The sequence below is a fragment of the Onychostoma macrolepis genome, chromosome 25, assembly GCF_012432095.1.
Source record: "Onychostoma macrolepis isolate SWU-2019 chromosome 25, ASM1243209v1, whole genome shotgun sequence".
Classification (NCBI taxonomy): Eukaryota; Metazoa; Chordata; class Actinopteri; order Cypriniformes; family Cyprinidae; genus Onychostoma; species Onychostoma macrolepis.
The window spans coordinates 3,709,923-3,730,173 of record NC_081179.1 but is presented as its reverse complement, the minus strand read 5'-3'; the positions used below and the strand labels follow the sequence as shown (position 1 = coordinate 3,730,173).

Genomic DNA, 20,251 nt, shown 5'->3' with positions numbered 1-20,251 from the left:
CTGATGGCCGGACATTCTCCTTCAGGATTTTCTGATAGAGTGCAGAATTCATGGTTCCATCAATTATGGCAAGTCATCCAGGTTCTGAAGCTGCAAAGCAGCCTCAGACCATCACACTACCACCACCATGTTGGACTGTTGGTATGATGTTCTTTTTATGAAATGCTGTGTTGGTTTTATGCCAGATGTAACGGGACACACACCTTCCAAAAAGTTATTTTATGACCTCCTGGATGAGTCGTCTTTGTGCTCTTGGAGTAATTTTGGTAGGCCGGCCACTCCTGGGAAGGTTCACCACTGCTCCAAGTTTTCTCCATTTGTGGATAATGGCTCTGACCGTGGTTTGCTGGAGTCCCAAAGCCTTAGAAATGGCTTTATAACCCTTTCCAGACTGATACATGTAAACTATTTTGTTTCTCATCTGTTTATGAATTTCTTAAGATCGCAGAATGACGTGTTGCTCTTTAAACATGCTCCACTTTGTCAGACAGGTTCTATTTAAGTGATTTCGTGATTCAACAGGTCTGGCAGTAATCAGGCCTGGGTTTGGCTAGTGAAATTTAACGCAGCTTTCTAAAATAATGTGGTTAATCACAGTTCTTTCATGATTTAATAGGAGGGGGCAAGCACTTTTTCACGTAGGGCCAGGTAGGTGTGGACAGCTTTTTTCCCTTAATAAATTAAATCATCATTTAAAAACTGCATTTTGTATTTACTTGCATTATCTTTGTGTAATATAAATTTTTTTTTGATGATCTGAAGTGTGACATATGCAAAAAATGTAAAAATCAGGAAGGGGGGGCAACACTTTTTCACACCACTATGTGTAATATATTTATATATAACATAAAATATAATAATATGAATATATAAATGTATAAACATAAATATTTTCAAAATATATACTGTATGTGTGTGTATTTATATATACATAATAAATACACACAGTACACATGCATATGTAATGTAAACAAAAACTTTTATTTTGGATGCGATTAATCGCTTGACAGCACTAATAATAACACATTTAATTGCTTTTATTTTTGTTCACACATTTTGATTTTTAATCATGGACCTACAGGACGTGCGATTAATCGCTTGACAGCACTACTAAAATATGATTTTTTTAGATTATAAAAGCAAACTGTATCAAAGAAAAGGTCCAGATCCACACAGAGGTCCTTTGCAAACAGCCACTGGTGCAGAACAAACCTCCTAAACACAATGCATCATGGGACTGTAACAGAATTAAACGGTTTTGTACCAACCTGTGCACTTCACACTGATTGTTAATTTTCAGAATGAGATGAAAAGAGGTTAAATCAAAGCCTTGTTCATTTTGGCTTGATTTTACTGCAGAATATTTATAGTCAGCATGCAAATGTTTAACATTATTATTTTTGCCACTCAAAAGGTATAAAAACATGCATTTCTTCTTTATTTGTATGTATTAAGAGTAGATATTGTGGATACGTAACCCAATGGAAAACTAGCATATAGAATTTAGTTTTGCAATGCATTTACAACTAGATTTTTTTATTCATCTATTCTTAAATACTTTATATAAACTACAGGAATTTTCATGATCTTCTAGGCCTGTGTGATTAAGTGTTATTTAAGTATCATTAATATGCTATTATAGTTTTTTTTTTCTTCATATTTTCCATTTTAATTTTAGTTTATGTTTTAGTCATTTTGTTGTGTTTTGGTCTAGATTTATTTCTGGCTCACTTTCATTTAAAAGCTTAAATAAATTATGCATCAATCTATTCTTAAATAATTTATATATAGGAATTTCCATGAATTTTCTAGGTCTTTTATTAATATTTTGATTTTATATTTTCCATTTAAATTTGACTAAGATTTAGTAATTTGTGCTTTTGGTTTAGATTTGATTTTTTGCTGACTCACTTTCACATAGACAGGAAAAGCTTCATGAATTATGCATCTATTCTTAAACTTCATTCATCATTAATTATGCATGTCTGTTCTCAAATGTCTCCTGTTCTTTTTCTTTTTTAGTTACATCCTGCCAGTAAATATCTTCTATATACAGGAACTCAATTCCATTCGGAACATAAAAAAAAAGACAAACAACTTCGCTAGTAATATTTTTTTATTGAGATCAACTCATTTGAATGATTTCATATTGTCCACATTATATGCAATATTCTATATCTACTGTATGGCTTATAGAGGGTTCAGGCAGGATTTCTAGTAAACTACAGCAGAGTTTGCATCACGTCTGTCTGTCGCTCATATGGCTTGGCATGCTTGGCGGACTGACTGCATCATAAACACTGAGAGAGATTGTCTAAGAGCTTTCCTTTCCCAGAGTGTGCTTGTCAAACAGATATTCGGCCATGCCGTTCTGAGGGGCGCCCATCCGCCGCAGGCTGCTCACCCAGTCCGCCAGCTCTTTAATGGACTTCACCTGCTCGTCCAGGTAATGCGTCTCCAGGAAATCACAAACCTGTGACAGAAAGATTCAGAAATACTGAGACAGCTTTTCCCTTTTGGGCTGAAATGACCATTTTTGGTTGCTTTACCACTAACAATCAGTAACGGTAATTACATTTGAATTCATGGTTTCTACATAAAAACTCTTTACAGGCACGATCTGATCTAGGGTCAGTTTTGCCTTTCATGTTCTTATGAATGAGATCACATAGACAGATCTGATCCTAAACTAGTGCTTTGAGCTCAAACCCTCCAAACTAGAGATGAAGCAACTGAACGGAGGAATTATGTGTCTATTTCCAGCCCACTGGAGGCATTCTGGGTAACTCCCATAAGAACAGACAAAACAGACAAAGTCTGTTCTAGTCGCACCTTTTATGACAAAGTGCCAAGTTATAAAAATGTTTTTTTTTTTTTATATAGTAATGTCATCAGGGTTTTCAAACTTTCTGACTAACGAGTTTATTTATTACTTTATAATGATAATTTCTAGCCAATTAAATATTAACTATAAGAATCTAAGTGTTATTTTGTCATTTATTTTTTTAATCATTGTATCATTAATATACTATTAGTTTTTTTGTTTGTCGTTTTTACATATTTTGCATTAGTATTTACCTCTATATTTTACTACGTTTCATATTTATTTATTGTCATTAAAAATCTATATAGTTTTTATTCATTTTTAATTTCAATTTTAGTTATTTTAGTACTTCAAATTAAAATAAACGAAAATTAGAAATGCTGCCTTAAGATTGCAGCTTAATGAAATCAAATAAGTTTAAGTGTTTTTTTATTTTTTACATATTTTCTATGTAAAGTCATGGAATTAGTGATTAACAGGGATTTCTTTATCTAAAACTAAAACCATTAAGAAACATTTTCCTCATTTGAAAAAAAAATGGAATTTTTTTTAACCTTTTTTATTTTAGTTAATGTTAATCTATAAATAACAAAAAAAATGGTTTTCATTTTAGTTACAGAAAAAAATCATGTATAATATTATTTTGCATACGTATATACTTACATGTGGATCATTTTGTTGAGTCGCCACCTTGTGAAGCTCCAGTAAGGACAGATTTACGCTCTTTTCCAGAGCCAGAGCACATTCCAGCGCTTCCAGACCGCTGCCCCACTCATCCCGATCCGGCTTCTGCACACACACACACACACACACACGCTCACTTACTCCATTCATTTGACATTAGAGAGACAGCGCTGTCCCATACCTTGATGTCCTGCAGGTAGATCCGTCCTCCTCTTTGGTTCTGCAGACTCATCAGCTTCTCCGCATGTTCTCGCTCCTCCTTAGACTGCTCGTGGAAAAACTTGGCAAAGTTGGGCAAAGACTTGTCATCCCTGTCAAAATAATACCCCTGGAGAGAAGAGCAGTCAACCATGAACCCTTATAAAAGCACTGAAGACGATTCATTCTGATAATACAGAGCTCTAGTGATCAGTCATATAATAAACGCCTGCTCTCACCATGGACAGGTAGACATAAGAGGCGTAGAGCTCCAGGTAAATCTGTCTGTTGATGGCAGCCTCACACTCCGGATGGAAGTTCTGCCGCACCTGAGACGTCATGATTCTGAAACACACACCATTCAAACAGAAGACCTCAGAATTGTAGCAGTATATATGTAATATATGAATCTTAAGTCGCTGGGGTATATTTGTAGCAATAGCCAAAAATACATTGTATGGCTCAAAATGATCGATTTTTCTTTTATGCCAAAAATCATTAGGATATTAAGTAAAGATCATGTTCCATGAAGATATTTTGTAAATTTATTACCGTAAATATATCAAAACTTAATTTTTGATTAGTAATATGCATTGCTAAGAACTTCATTTGAACAACTTTCAAGGCGATTTTCTCAATATTTAGATTTTTTTGCACCCTCAGATTCCAGATTCTCAAATAGTTGTATCTCAGCCGAATATTGTCCGATCCTAACAAACCATACATCAATGGAAAGATTATTTATTCAGTTTTCAGATGAAGTATAAATCTCAATTTAAAAAAATTGACACTTAAGACTGGTTTTGTGGTCCAGGGTCACATATATAGATATATAAAATATAATATTTAATATATTTGCAAATATACGTATATATTAGATTATATACATGGATGGTCATGGATTTTTTAGTTTTAACTAAAACCAGTAAATCAGTTTCATTACTTGAACTAAAATATAGATTAACTGAAATAAAATGTTACAAAATCATTTCATTTCACATATTTCAAACAATGAAAATGTTTTTAATGGATTTAGTGAAAGTTTAAGAAAACCCTTTTAATCACTAATTTAAAAATTTCATGACATATAAACTATGTAAAAAATTATGATTATTTTTTACATAGTTTATATATAGAACGTTAACTTATTTTATATTATTTAGTTGCCAATGCAACATTTGTAATTTCCATTTTAATTTGAAGTACTAAAATAACCAAATCAGAAATAAAAACATAAGACATAAAAAATTCTTAAAATATATGTGAAAAAGGAAAACACAAAAAAACTCGAATTTTGAATAAAAACTAATAGTATATTAATGATACAACGCTAAAAATAAATGGTAAAAAATTATAAAACTCTTAACAAGTGATTTATATACTTATTTGCATTTCAATTTCAAAGGATCTGCAAACACATTTAATTTAAAGCACATTTAATATACAAGAAGGTGCAATAATATGCAAATACGTGATCTGTGAATATGGAATATGGATTGGTATATTACTTACCCTGAGACAAATATGAATTAATCCTGATCCAAAAACTCAAGAGATCTAGGGCAACCCACGCGTGATTTCACAATGTTCGTATTGCTTAAAACAGATCAGACACAGAGACCCAAAACGAGAGACAGGAGCAGCTCTCTGTCCCAAACACTAATGAAATGAGTCGCAGTGGAGCGTGTCGATGATCAGAAGTGAATTATAGGGTTGTTGTTTACATAAACATACACGCGCGCGCGTTATTCTGGCCCATAAATAAAGCCCGAAGGTCACTTTTCAAAATAAAAGTGCTGCTTAAAAAAAAAAGAAAAAAAGATGAAAATTACTTTATAAAAATGCACACGTGTGATTTTACAAATACTTTCAAAAAATATAATATATGCAATGATACGCTCGTATTAATTCTTTTAACAATAAAGAGGGTTTAAGAGTTATTCCGGTCCACCTGATGTCGCTGTTTAATGTAGACGTCTTATAACATGAATATTAATTAAATCTCGAGAACGAGCGTCCAATCATTAAAAACGATCGGCATCCTAATCGTTCGTTCATTCGCCCGTCGATTAGCGCCCGCATACTGACGCTTATCCTTAAGCCAATCAGTTCGGAATACTTACGAACGTCACGTAACGTAATTAATATTCATGAGCAAACCTTCACCATAGTAGAAGAAACGCAACTTCTGTTAAGTTTAAAATGAAAAATGGATTCTTTCTCAGTGCATCCACCCTCCACTGTGTTTTTTGATTTAGAGACAACTGGGTTAGGTATGTGATTTTATGAACAAAATTATTATCAACCACGAGAAATGTGCAGAATTATGTACGGTTGTGAATCAAGCGTTCATGCATGCCTTTAACTTAGTGTTGCTAAAAAAAAAAGTTAGCCTATCTATGGCCGTTTTACAGCATTTTTGGGCACCAAATTCTCAAATCCTAGACTATAAAATGTTTATTTCTATTATTTATTTATAACTGAATGTAAATGACCTTTCAGAAATAATTCGAATATGCTAATAATCAGTTTTAATAATGGTCTTATTATTATTATTAAGGTTAACAACAGTTTTGCTGTCAATAATTCAGCTTTGCATCACAGGAATAAATTACATTTTAAAATATATTGAAATAGAAACCAGTTATTTTATGGGGTTATTATTATTATTATTTATTTTTGCATAAATGTTACTTATTGCCAGTGTTGGGGAGGAACTAGTTGCATGTAATAGGATAAATGTAACTGTAATCTGTTACAGTTAATGAGAAAAAATGTGTAATTAAATTACAGTTACTTATGAAAATGTTAACGATTACATAGGGGTTACATCTGAATATTTAGACACACACACACACACGCACGATTGATTTCTTTCCCAAATTGCATTGATTGCTCTAAAATATAAGATACCGATGTTTCAGGAGTTTAGGACACATGTTTATTATAAATTACTGTTTTATTTGCTATTTGGGTTTATATATATGTGCTTTATTTTTTAAGATGAACTGTTTTTTCCATGCCATTGTTAGATGCCAGTGTTTCCTGTCATAGCTATGAAAAGATTTGATTTCAAAAACAGTATCATAGCTATTAAATTATTTCTTATGATTTTAAATTTTACGGTGGTTGTGCTTAATCTTAATTGAAGTGATGAAGGCTTTTGAAAGTCTGACAGTAATCAGTGTTGAGTGCTGCTCTAAGGTTAACCCTGCCTGCTTTAAATATTTGAAAATGATTGACTGTTTAGAAAAGTAATCTAATGTAATCAGTTACATTATTTTAACAAAGTAGGCCTAATTGAAATAGTTACACTACTTATTACATTTTAAATAGGGTAACTTGTAATCTGTTACATTTCCAAAGTAACCCTCCCAACACTGCTTATTGCATATATTCTCCATCTCCAGATCCCTCGTGTGATATCGTCCAGCTGGCCGCAGTGAGTGGAGGTCACACTCTTAACCTCTTCATGGTTCCCCGTCGGCCGATGCAGCCCGGGGCGTCCAGGATTACAGGTTTCAGTGTGAGACGCCACCGTTTGTTTCTCCATCACAGGCCGGTGCTCACCAGCTCTCTCCGAGAAGCCCTGGTCTCCTTCATAACCTTCCTCCGGATGCTGGGTCGGCCGGTCCTGGTGGGTCACAACATCCGCAGGTTTGACTGTCACGTTTTGGCCAGAGCTCTGGATGAGTTCAGCCTGAGGTCAGACTTCCAGAAAGAGGTTTCTGGATTCGTGGACACCCTTCCTTTGGCCCGTCAGCTTCTCAAAGACAGTGGCCTCCAGAGCTTCAAGCAGGAGAACTTGGTTAAGACCCTCCTGGGAGTTTCATATGCGGCCCATAATGCTGTAGAGGACGTACAAGCCCTGCAGAAACTCTACTGGGCCCTCAAGCCCACAGCCAATCAGATTCATCAGCACATTTTCACTCTCGACTCATTGGCTACTGCAGCTGTCAATCAAGCTCCAGTCAGACCATCTGGACAGAGCGGTTTATGTGAGCGCTTCAGTAAAGCGCTGGATATTGCAAGAGAAGAAAGAGCAGAGGAACTTTTGGACGTCTGAATCATGATTAAATGTCCAGCTGATCACAGATCAGAAGCACACACCACTTTTATTTAAATGAGTATTTATAAAGTTAAGATGCTTTTATCGCAAAAAACGCAATATTGTTCATTGGTAATATTTTGTATGGTTATCAACTAATGATGTATTTATGTTTTTTAATAAATAAATGTATTTAAAAACTTGTATATATATATATATATATATTTTTATATATATTTTTTTTTTTTAATATTTAATTTAGTTAGTAAATTGTATTTAAATATTTTATTTGTATTTTGATTATATTTATTTAATTTTAAATGCTAATATTTTTATTTCTTTATTTAATTAATTAATTTTTTAATAATTTCTCAAATCTTAGTTTTATAAAATCTTTATTTATAATTTTATGGTAACGACCCTTCGGAAATCATTCTAATATACTGATTGGTGCTCAGCTTTTATCAATTATTATTATTGATGAGTCATTAATAATGGTTATTATAAGCAGTTGTGCTATATTTTAACAGTTGTGTATATTTAAATTAGTTATATATTTAATTGAAATTATTTATTTATTATTTTATTTCTAGTATATGTGAATATTGTTTTTTAAAAATTATATTTTATTTATTATTATTATTTTAATTATCTATTTTTTTTTTCCCTCTGATTTTGGGAGGAAGCCCATAGGGATCAACTATTAACCAACCATTTACATATCAGGACTAGATCTTCTCAACCTAATGAGTTTGCTTAGTAAAATGGTGCATTTTTCTGTAAAATTTTCAAAAATGCACTTTATGTATTTTTTCAAAATTTAACACTTTGTTAAAACAAAATTACAGATAACATACAGAAGTTAACAATAATTCAATACCAATGTTAAATAATAATTAAATCAATATTTACATCATTATAAAAGCTTTAGACAAATATTTGCAATTCTTGCATTTTTAAAAGCTTCATTATGCCTTGTAAGTCTATACTGTAGTGTATGTACAAACTTTTTAAACATAACACAATCATGACGTACTCCAAAATGCATTGTTTTCTAAAATTTTGCTTTCATATCCTAGTTGAACTCCATCCAAAAGGAAACAGCATAAGAACAGCAACACAACACAGTGTAAGTGTGTAAAAGCAAACACCGTGATGCAATAAAACGATCAGTTGACGCCCAGGCTGAATGATTAATGGGGAACGCAACCTTTGTCTGGGAAACCTATTGTGTAAGCTCGTAAAAAATGGTCAGAAATGAGCAGGTGAAAGGTTACAGAACCGTTATTTATTAGGGATTACATACAGAGTTCTTCTTATCAGACACATGCTCCATTACAGCTCAGAAAGCACCATACATTCATTCACTCGGACTTCTGCCATCCGTCGCATGCTTTGATCCCAGAGCACTTCAGAATAACACAGCTCCAAAAATATAGAAAGAATCCCGGAAATCAACACGTTTGAGGTCAGTCTTCTGGTTTTACATGTACGAATCTGAAGAGGCCACTTAAAAATACAGTAAACAAACATCAGGATGAGGGTAATTCCCAGCATCCTTTGTGCTCTCCACGCTGCTAGTGCAAATAGTAACTACAGCAATAAAGCATAACCACAGATCAAGCCATACAGTCACTTATAAGGGAGGATAAAAATCGGTAACAAAGTTTCACGTATGAAAACACTTGCAGGGTTATTGTTAAAATCAGTTGCACTGGTAATCAAATCACAAAACTCGTGTCTGTCACAGGAGTGCTTCGTTTAGCAAGAACTTCTTCAATAAAACTGTTTAACCGTGTATGTTCTTTATGGAAGAGTGTGTGCGTTACAAGGACTCATTGTTCTTTAGTATCATGAAATAGGTCTTAAAAACGTTAAAATTGGTCTCAAGTGTATGTTACCAGGTTTTAATGTAACAGTGAAATTGTTACTGTCCTCCATTTGGGTTTTAATTTTTTTGAACACATGCAAAAGGTGTTACATCCTTATGCAAAAAATCTCTGATTGAACAAATTTCGTTTGATAAAATGTTGCAGCCAATAGTGAGTGATCATGCATCCGTGCATTTGACTTATATGCGCCAACGTGAAATCAAAACTGACTTTGTTTACTTTCTTTAAGGAATAGTTCATCCAAAAATGAAACGTTGCTGAAAATGTATTCACCCTCAGGTCATCCAAGATGCAGGTGAGTTTATTTCTTCCTCAGATTTGGAGAAATTTAGCGTTACATCACTTGCTCACCAGTGGATCCTCTGCAGTGAATGGGTGCCGTCAGAATGAGAGTCCAAACAGCTGATAAAACATCACTATAATCAACAAGTAATCCATATTTTATTAAAAATATCTTAATGATGTATTTATTTCTTACAAACACAGTTTTCACTTCTCAAGACATTAATTAATGGACTGCAGAGTGGTGTGGATTATTGTGGTGTTTTCATCAGCTGTTTGGACTCTTGTTCTGACGGCACCCATTCACTGCAGAGATTGCCAGGTTTTCAAAACAAAACCCACCCAAAATTGCTACTCAAAACTAGCCCTGTAAAAATTGCGTTCCGGGGGTAAAATACATGTTGGTTTTTGGCGGGGTTCCCCCTGGTAAAATTCACATTCCAGGGGCTAAAAATCACGTTATTGGAGTCGCTTCAACCCACAGACTTGTAAAAGTAGCCCAACTCCGCGGGAAGACTTGGCAACACCATCCATTGGTGAGCAAGTGATGTAATGCTACATTTCTCTAAAACTCATCTACATCTTGGAACTCATTTTTGGATGAACTGTTGCTTTAATGCTGGTGGTTTAAACTCTCATTCTGGTCTCATTTCATTCTGGAACGCCCACATTTTATCATCCAATCAAATTCTATCCTACATTTCTTTTTTCCCTCGTAAATGTCACATTATTAAAGTAAAATGGTGTGAACAGCATTTCATGTTGACTTAAAGGAATTATATACTTTTACATATTTCAAAAGAACATGCAGAGGTTTTTATGTTGTAGAATCATAATTCAATCTGTTTCATTATATATTTTGTTATTTTTTGATTAAGCATAGCTATTTTAACACTAAATGTCATCATAATACTCCAACTTAAAGGGATAGTTCACCCAAAAATGAAAATTCTGTCATCATTTACTCTCAAGTTGTTACAAGTAACAAACAGTTGGTGGATAGTGACTTCCATAGTGTGGAAAAAAAACAAGGAAGTCAATGGGAACCAGAAATGATTTACTTACTAACATTCTTTAAAATATCTTCTTTTGTGTTCAGTGGAAGAATGAGACTCATACAGTCCTGAAACAACTTGAGTCTGAGTAAATGACAGAATTTTTGGGTGAACTGTTCCTTTAATAGAGGTTATTCATCATGCATGTTTGAGATGAAGCCAAAAACATAGGACCATGATGGGACAACTTTGTTTGACCCGTTGGTTTAGATCAGGACAGAACAGGAGGTTTATGAAGCGGACGTCTCCTACAGTAAGCAGCAGGCTCTGAACATGGTCATGCCTGACGATGATGTCAGCTGTAAAGAGACGCTCTCATTGGCTGAAATGAAAAGCACAGAGCCTTGTGTCAGAGTGATGTCAGAGAGGGCCGCAGCAGACGTGGCGATGGCTTCTCCGTCGATGACCAGCAGGATGCCGGCGGAGTCCAGCGCGCTCACAGTGTACTGCTGCGCCGAGGCGGGGATCTGAAGATAATGTAATATAATATTACTCTTAAAGGGATAATTCGCCCAAAATGAAAATTATGTCATTAATTACTCACCCTCATGTCGTTCCAAACCTGTAAGACCTTTGTTTGTCTTCGGAACACAAATGAAGATATTTTTGATGAAATCCGAGAGCTTTCTGACTCTGCACAGACAGCAAGGGTACTACCACGATCATGGCATCGTTAAAATAGTCCATGTGACATCAGTGGCCCATTGCGATTTATTGGATGGGAGGCGCACTATATACGGTTCATTCATCAACTGAAAAAATAATCGATTGGGATTTAAGAATCGATATTGGTTCATAAAAATGAGAATCTATTAAAATTGAGAAATCGATTTTTTTTGCGATGTGTGGTGTTGAACATAAAAAGTGACGCACAGTCTCTGTTCATCTGTTCTCTTCAGAATAAATGCATAAACCTATGCTCGTCCTGTAGGTCCATGATTAAAAATTAAAATGTGTGAACAAAAATAAAAGCAATTAAATGTGTTATTATTAGTGCTGTCAAATGATTAATCGTGATTAATCGCATCCAAAATAAAAGTTTTTTTTACATAATATATGTGTGTGTGCTGTGTATATTTATTCTGTATATATAAATACACAGTCATACAGTATATATTTTGAAAATATTTACATGTATATATTTATATAATTTATATTATATATAAATGTATTTAATATACAAATATAACATATTTTTCTTAAATATATACATGCATGTGTGTGTATTTATATATACATAATAAATATACACAGTACACACACATATATTATGTAAACAAAAACTTTTATTTTGGATGCAATTAATCACGATTAATCCTTTGACAGCACTAATTTATTATAATTAGAATATGAAAAGTAAAATGACGGGTAATAATAGATTATGACAGAATTTTTACCACCCTGTCCGTCAAAATGATGGACAATGTTAAAGTCTAATGCAATCTCTGGGTTAAAACGTAATTTTTCGAAGCTACGAGAATACTTTTTGTGTGCAAAGAAAACAAAAATACCTGAAAAAAAAACCAAAAAAAAAAAACCCTGGCACCATTTTGAAGAGTATCACGACGCATGCTCATGCTATAATGAATGAATGAATGAATGAGGCATTTATATAGCGCTTTAATGTGTATTGCAATACACCCAAAGCGCTTTACAATCATGTGGGGGGGGTCTACAATACATTGTTTACATTTAGATCATAGCATGAGCATGCGTCGTGATATTCTCCAAAATGGCGCCAGGGTGACACGGAGGAGACGAATTGTTGAATAAAAGTCGTTATTTTTTGTTTTCTTTGCGCGCAAAAAGTATTCTTGTAGCTTGTATTACGGTTGAACCACTGATGTCACATGGATTATTTTAACGATGTCCTTGCTACGTTTCTGAGCCGTGATCGTGGTAGTACCCTTGCTGTCTATGGGAGGGTCAGAGAGCTCTCGGATTTCATCAAAAATATCTTAATTTGTGTTCTGAAGATGAACGAAGGTCTTACGGGTTTGGAACGACATGAGGGTGAGTAATTAATGACAGATTTATCATTTTTGGGTGAACTATCCCTTTAAGCTGAGCAGCTGGAATGGGGATAAATGTGAATTTTCTGTATATATTTGAGGAAAAGGCTGTCTGGCGCACCTGTATTCTCATGACGGTGAAGTCTGGCACAGGAGGGTCGTAGAGGTAGACGCAGGGGTCGGAGTTGTCCCGCACGCAGGGGAAGATTTTGGCACTGACTGGAGCCGGGCTGTAATTCAACATCTCACACAGCGTGTCCACGTCAATGTATTTGGGAGTCAGTCCGGCACGTACGGTGTTATCAGAGCACGCCATACACTCCACACAGTCTGGAGGAGCCAGTCAATTATACATGGAATACATGAAGATTAAATATTGCATATTACCTAAATGGAATATTAATGAATATTAAATGAACATGATGGATAATTAAATTAATAATTATAAATATATTTCACAAAAATACAACTACACAACCTACTTGGAATTAATAAATATATTAAATGAACACTAATGGATATTCATACAAAAAACTATACAACCTAAAAGGAATATGTGAATATTAATGAACATTAAATAGATATTATATTATTATTAAGTGAATATTACTGACTATATTGCACCAAAAATGTAAACTATGCAACCTACATGGAATACATGAATATTAAGGAATATTAAAAGAATATTACAGATTATTACGCGAATATTAATTCATATATTTCACAATAAATAACAACTATGCAACCTACATGAAATAAATGAATATTAAATGCACACGCATTATTAATTAATATAATTTAAATAATTACAGTTACACAACCTGGAATAAATGAATATTAAATGAACATAAATTAATATATTTTTAAAAATTACAACAACACAACCTGCTGATTTTTACGAAACTACAAGCTCCGAACTTTGTCTAATTAGATTTATTTTTTAATTAATTTTTCCAGACTCTACAAAAATATACTGTGGTATTGTCATGGTACATATCCAAAACATGTTTTATTTTTCATACAAAAAAAACTACACTACTTAACTGGAACATTTGAATATTAAATAAATATTATTTATTATTAAGTGAATATTAATGATTGTATTTAACAAAAAGTACAACTACACAACCTACATGGATTAAATTAATATTAATGAATATAAAATAAATATTTATTATTAAGTGAATATTAATGAATATACTGCACAAAAAAACTACGCAACCTACATGGAATAAATGAATATGAAATTATTATAATGGGTTAACAAGTGAATATAAATGAATATATTTCACAAAAGGTACAACTACACAACCTACATGGAATAAATAAATATTAAAAAGGAATATTATGAATATGAATATATTTGAAATACGGTAAGTACAACTAACACAACCAACATGGAATAATTGAATATTAAATGAAGATTAATGAATATATTTCACAAACATTACAACTACACAACCTGTTCTAAGCATGATTTTTAAGAAACTACAAACTTTGTCCATTTAGATTTTTTTTAAATGAATTTTTTCAGACTCTACAAAAACATACCATGGTATTATCATGGTACATGCCCCAAAACGTGTTTTATTAGTAATGTGGTGACCTCTGACCTCCAGACAGATAAGCATGAGGCTCATTTGCTCCCAGGAACATGGCCTCCCCCGGCTGCAGCACGATACGGTTCAGGAAGTAAATGGAAAAGCATCCGATGTCCCCCGGATACTGGGAATGCAGTCGCAGCAGCAGTTCTCCGTTACTTCTGGAGGTGTCTTTGCCTGCAGCCCTGGAACAACAGAACAGGTCAGACAGGTTTCATTTGAATTGATGGGATAGAGCCGGTATGACGTGATTCACATGTTGGCACACGAGGGAGTTGAAGCCCTGCTCGGTTTCCTCTCACCGTCCTCTGAGATGCGTTTGACCAGCATGTTGAGCTGATCGATGAACAGCTTCTTCTCGCAGTTCATCATCCTGGTGAAACATTTCTTCAGAGCGAGAGACGTCCGGCCCGGGTCTCCATCGGCGCTCTGAAGCTCCTCAGCGGCTTCGTTACCGACCAGCGCACGGAACTCTGGGACATCTGAAAAACCACGCAATGGTCCATGGGAAATGCTCTTCGCAACCCATTTAACTTCTCCAATGTGACATATTTCCAAGTGTCAGGATATTTAAAGGGGTCATCGGATGCCCATTTTCCACAAGCTGATATGATTCTTTAGGGTCTTAATGAAAAGTCTATAACATACTTTGGTTAAAATTTATTAATGGTAGTGTAAAAAACACCCTTTTTACATTGTCATGTTTTAGTGCATGTTTCTTTAAATGCTAATGAGCTCTGCTGACCCCGCCCCTCTCTTCCGTGGGGCAACGAGCCGTTCTCATGAGACTGTTTACTTCAGCCGCAAAACTGGCTAACAAGCACATTATTAGGAAAGGCGATTTGCAAAGATTCATAAAAGAACCTTATACTCACTTCTTTAATGAGAACTCACTGATTTAATGAGATTAAAAAAAACAACACTGGGTGGATATTTATCATTATAGGGTGGTTGTGTACACACACTGCCAACACACATTTCAGTTCAAACAGCTTGTAAAAGTGCATGTCGCATCCGATGACCTCTTTAAAGAGAAAAAATAATAATAACAACAGCATAAATAGGATTCATTTTTGAGTTTGGCTTATTTGACTGTTTTTTTCAGTCAGTTCATTGAACACTTACTTTTGAGGAAGCCCAAGATTTCATCCATCGGCCGAAAGCCGCAGAGACCTTCAAACTGAGTGAGAGCGATGGCCATCTCCGGTTTGTGGTTGTTGTCTGGGTAATGTTCAGGAAACTGTGCATGGAGTCTAGCAGCCAATTCCTGTCAGTTAACAACAATTAATGAACAGCATTTATTCAAAATATAAATCTTTTCTAACAGTATAAGTCTTTACTATTACTTTTTTCAATTTAACACATCATTGCATTAATTTCTTTCAAAAAAATTTACTCACCCCAAACATGTATATTGTTACAAAAGATTTATATTTTAAATAAATGCTGTTCTTTTTAACATTTTATTCATCAAAGTATCCAGAAGAAAGCATCACGGGTTCCAAAAAAACTATTATTCAGCACAACTGTTTCCAACTTTGATAATAAATGGGCACATTAGAGTGATTTCTGAAGGACACTGAAGACTGCAGTAATGCTGCTGAAAATTCAGATTTGAATCACAGAAATCAATGATAATTTAAAGTATATTAAAATGGAAAGCAGTTATTTTAAATTGCAATAATATTTCAGAAGATTACAGTTTTTTTTCTGTATTTTTGTTCAAATAAATGCGGCCTTGATGAGCATAAGAGTCTTAACACTTAAAAAGTGACTTAAAAAACATAAAAAATATTACTAATCCCAAATGGTAGTATATGACAGCATTACTGTTCCACAGTACTTTAATAAGAGAAACTGTCTCCAATCTCACCCGGTTGGGATGCGCCTGGATGGACAGAGCCGTGTTGACAGACAGCACTTTGAAAAGGAACGGGAGCTGCCCATGGAATGTGTCTTTGACCTTTGACCCCAGGCATCCCGGGAAATCTGCAATCCACTGTCCCAGTGTCCTCTGGGATATCCTGTTGTCTTTGATGAGAGCATCTCCTTTGGGGTGAGCACCCATCCAAAGCTTGAAAGAAAACAAAGATGTAATGATCACACAATTGTATATTATATAAGTAATAATAAGTAAGCGCAAAGACGACTCATCCAGGAGGTCATAAAAGAACCCAGAACAACATCTAAAGAACTGCAGGCCTCACTTGCCTCAGTTAAGGTCAGTGTTTATGATTCAACAATAAGAAAGAGACTGGGCAAAAACAGCATCCATGGGAGAGTTCCAAGGCAAAAGCCACTGCTGACCAAAAAGAACACAAAGGCTCGTCTCACATTTGCCAAAAAATATCTTGATTATCCCCAAGACTTTTGAGCAAATATTCTGTGGACTGATGTGACAAAAGTTGAACTTTTTGGAAGGTGTGTGTCCCGTTACATCTGGCGTAAAACCAACACAGCATTTCATAAAAAGAACATCATACCAACAGTCAAACATGGTGGTGGTAGTGTGATGGTCTGAGGCTGCTTTGCAGCTTCAGAACCTGGATGACTTGCCATAATTGATGGAACCATGAATTCTGCACTCTATCAGAAAATCCTGAAGGAGAATGTCCGGCCATCAGTTTGTGACCGCAAGCTCAAGTGCACTTGGGTTATGCAGCAGGACAATGATCCAAAACATAGCAGCAAGTCCACCTCTGAATGTCTCAAGAAAAACAAAATTAAGGTTTTGGAGTGGCCAAATCAAAGTCTGGACTTAAATCTGATTGAGATGCAGTGGCATGACCTTAAACAGTCCATTCATGCTTGAAAACCCTCCAATGTGGCTGAATTAAAACAATTCTGCAAAGAAGAGTGGGCCAAAATTCCTCCACAGCGATGTGAAAGACTCATTGCCAGTTATCGCAAACACTTGATTGCAGTTGTTGCTGCAAAGGGTGGCACAACCAGTTATTAGAGTTAGGGGGCAATTACTTTTTCACGTAGTGCCAGGTTTGGACAGCTTTTTCCCCTTAATAAATGAAATCATTATTTTAAAACTGCATTTTGTATTTACTTGGATTATCTTTGTGTAATATTAAAATTTGTTTGATGATCTGAATTATTCAAGTGTGACAAATATGCAAAAAAAAAAAAAAAAAAAAAGGAAGGGGGCAAAAACTTTTTCACACCACTGTGTGAAGTACAAGTACAAGAAGTAATGGAACCAAAAACTTAATTTGAGAATGTCAAAATAACAGCTTCTTTAAGATGGTTATTTATACAACAGTAAAACATGTTAACACATCTGAACACATGCAGTGGCTTTATTAATAGACTGACACATGAAGTGAATGTCACGCTGACCTTTAAGTGAGCTACTATTATCAGAGACACTTGTGCTTGTGTTCAATAATGTGTACGACAGCTGCACAATAAACAACACACTGGCCATTTTTTATTAAAGTTTAATAGGTTTCAGAATGAACAATTTGTTGTTAGTTTACAAGTTAACATTATTGACATGATCTCACTTTAAAAAAAGAATGCAAAAAAATGAATGCAAAGGAGTGAAATAACAAATGACCAAAGAATGGTAGGAAAAAAGCCAAGTGTTATAAATCAATTATATTAAAATACATTTAAAATAACAAAAATAAATAAATAATTTTGAATACTAATAATATTAATACTAAAAATAATGTGTGGTGCCATCACACTCACACAATTTGAAAGCCTCTCTTTCGGCTGTGAGTGTTTTAATTCAATTTTTTATTTTTGTAGGGTGTAAAAAAAAATACAATAATAATAATAAAGTTTGATTATCTCTGCATTATATATATTTTTTTTTTATTACTGCCACTAACATATTAATACTACTACTACTAATAATAACAATGAAAATAGTAACAAAACAGCAATAGTATTATTATACACCAATTATACATTATTATAAATGATATTAACATTAATATTAATTATTAATATTATAGAGTTACACTATTATTTAATTATTAGTAGACAATAAAATTAATAGTTAATATTAATAATAATAATTATAATTGGGTGAACTATTCAGGGGGTTTAACCAGGTTTACATGGAGAATATACAAAAAATAGTTCTCCGTAATTTATTTCATGACATTCCCAACAATTTGAAAGAATGTTGTATAGCTAATCTACTCATGTCAGAGCTTCTGGTCTGGGCTGAGAGCCTGGGTGGGTGTGTTTGGGTCAGCAGATTAAAATCCCTGCAGTAATTTGCTCAGTTTTTCAGGGCTGGTCCATACTGTACCTCTGCGTAGGGTCTGGCCTCCTCTATGAGCGCCTGAGGGTCTCCACCGAGCACCAGCCGGGCCACCTCACTGTCCAGACCCACTTTACCCCAGGCATAGCTCTGCACCACACAGCACAATGGAAACACTGCGAACAGACACGACACACATCTGACTCTGCACCGATCGCACGGATAAGGACGCTTTCTCCTGCTGTCGTTTAAATGAATGAATGAGTAGGATGGCTGTGGATCTCACTGATGAGAAATGTTTACACGCTCAAATAACTAAGCCATCCAAACAACACACAAGTCATCGACAACGACAGCCAGTCCTGTTTAAACTCGAGCCATTCGCGCTCAGAATGAAATACAGAATGAAATGTACAATCAGAGATTTAACTGACCTTTCACTTCCGCCATGTCTGCGACGCTGACAGTCACGTAGGTGACGTCACAGCGCGCCAACCAATCACGAGCCTTTAGATGTAAATAAATATTGTAAAATAACGTTTTAATGTATATCTTGGCCAGTCGAATTTCTTTAATCTGAAGTATATTCTGGAAGATTAAGTTAACAAAATTAATATTTTAAATATATAATACATAATTTTGTTATATTATTTTTTATAAATATGTAATTATAATCTTCAAGTATCGACTAAAAACACATCTCTTACATTTTAATTTGACCCTCTAACTCTAGCACTCTCTATTCTAATTCTATTCTTTAAAAAAACGTGCCCCTTTTAGACTTGCACTCTATTCATTTACTAACTGCTTGTTTAAAATAAATAAATAGATCAATAAAAAAAAAAAAATTAAAAAAACGAACACTAGCTTCTCTAATCTTTTTGTATTCTATTTGTTTTCTTTTTATTTATTATACAATTAACAAAAGCAAAAAAGGCCTCTAACACTAGCTTCTATTTCTTTTTGTATTCTATCCATTTTCTTTTTATTATATAGTTAAAAAAAAAAAAAAAAACCTTGCTACTGCGTTGTGCTGACTCTTTTGGATAAAAGTGTCTGCTAAATGACTAAATGTAAATAATTATTTTCATATTATAAAACAATAGAGAGAGAGATTTAATTTAATTCAGTATAATTAAAACGAAGAGTATAAAGTACTTTAGTATTAAGTATAATAAACAACTTTTAACAAAGTATATCCGGGTAAATTGTGCAAACTATAAAATAAGTAAATGTTAAAAAATTATTTTAATAATATATAATAATAAACAGATTTTTGCTTTACATGTTCACAAAACAAGTACAGCATGACATTGCTTTTTCCATCCTATCAAAATATTTGCAATACAACAAAAATGCAAGCATAACATTTTGACATTTCAGCTCTAAATAAGACAACGAATGAAGTGAATTGCAAATGAGCACAA

General features: G+C 34.1%; 3 protein-coding genes across 3 annotated transcripts; 1 reads left to right on the top strand and 2 right to left on the bottom strand.

The window, feature by feature from the left end:
- Positions 1–2,102: 2,102 nt before the first annotated feature.
- Positions 2,103–5,498, bottom strand: fth1b (ferritin, heavy polypeptide 1b). The gene is made up of 5 exons (XM_058767869.1): positions 5,219–5,498; positions 3,946–4,051; positions 3,690–3,836; positions 3,488–3,613; positions 2,103–2,473 (listed from the first exon to the last, which is right to left on the bottom strand). The coding sequence occupies exons 2-5, from the start codon at positions 4,045–4,047 to the stop codon at positions 2,315–2,317; spliced, it is 534 nt and encodes a 177-aa protein (XP_058623852.1). The 5' UTR covers positions 4,048–4,051; positions 5,219–5,498; the 3' UTR covers positions 2,103–2,314.
- Positions 5,499–5,838: 340 nt separating this feature from the next.
- plex9.2 (PML-like exon 9.2) lies at positions 5,839–7,902 on the top strand. The gene is made up of 2 exons (XM_058767661.1): positions 5,839–5,979; positions 7,117–7,902. The coding sequence occupies exons 1-2, from the start codon at positions 5,916–5,918 to the stop codon at positions 7,770–7,772; spliced, it is 720 nt and encodes a 239-aa protein (XP_058623644.1). The 5' UTR covers positions 5,839–5,915; the 3' UTR covers positions 7,773–7,902.
- Positions 7,903–9,009: 1,107 nt separating this feature from the next.
- Positions 9,010–19,331, bottom strand: mpi (mannose phosphate isomerase). Its single transcript, XM_058767409.1, has 8 exons — positions 19,259–19,331; positions 18,873–19,000; positions 16,470–16,670; positions 15,722–15,863; positions 14,899–15,078; positions 14,609–14,782; positions 13,117–13,325; positions 9,010–11,450 (listed from the first exon to the last, which is right to left on the bottom strand). The coding sequence occupies exons 1-8, from the start codon at positions 19,272–19,274 to the stop codon at positions 11,232–11,234; spliced, it is 1,269 nt and encodes a 422-aa protein (XP_058623392.1). The 5' UTR covers positions 19,275–19,331; the 3' UTR covers positions 9,010–11,231.
- Between the last annotated feature and the right edge of the window lie 920 nt (positions 19,332–20,251).

Bases quoted from the DNA above. Each gene is read 5' to 3' on its own strand.
- fth1b (XM_058767869.1), bottom strand. From the start codon at position 4,047: ATGACGTCTCAGGTGCGGCAGAACTTCCATCCGGAGTGTGAGGCTGCC. The intron at 3,614-3,689 runs GTATGGGACAGC...GTGTGTGTGCAG, and splicing joins TCTACCTGCAGGACATCAAG to AAGCCGGATCGGGATGAGTG. The intron at 2,474-3,487 runs GTAAGTATATAC...TTTCTGTCACAG, and splicing joins CTCAACAAAATGATCCACAT to GTTTGTGATTTCCTGGAGAC.
- plex9.2 (XM_058767661.1), top strand. From the start codon at position 5,916: ATGGATTCTTTCTCAGTGCATCCACCCTCCACTGTGTTTTTTGATTTA. The intron at 5,980-7,116 runs GTATGTGATTTT...CTCCATCTCCAG, and splicing joins TTTAGAGACAACTGGGTTAG to ATCCCTCGTGTGATATCGTC.
- mpi (XM_058767409.1), bottom strand. The intron at 16,671-18,872 runs GTACAGTATGGA...TTTTCTTTCAAG, and splicing joins AGGCCAGACCCTACGCAGAG to CTTTGGATGGGTGCTCACCC. The intron at 14,783-14,898 runs GTGAGAGGAAAC...TCTGTTGTTCCA, and splicing joins CAAACGCATCTCAGAGGACG to GGGCTGCAGGCAAAGACACC.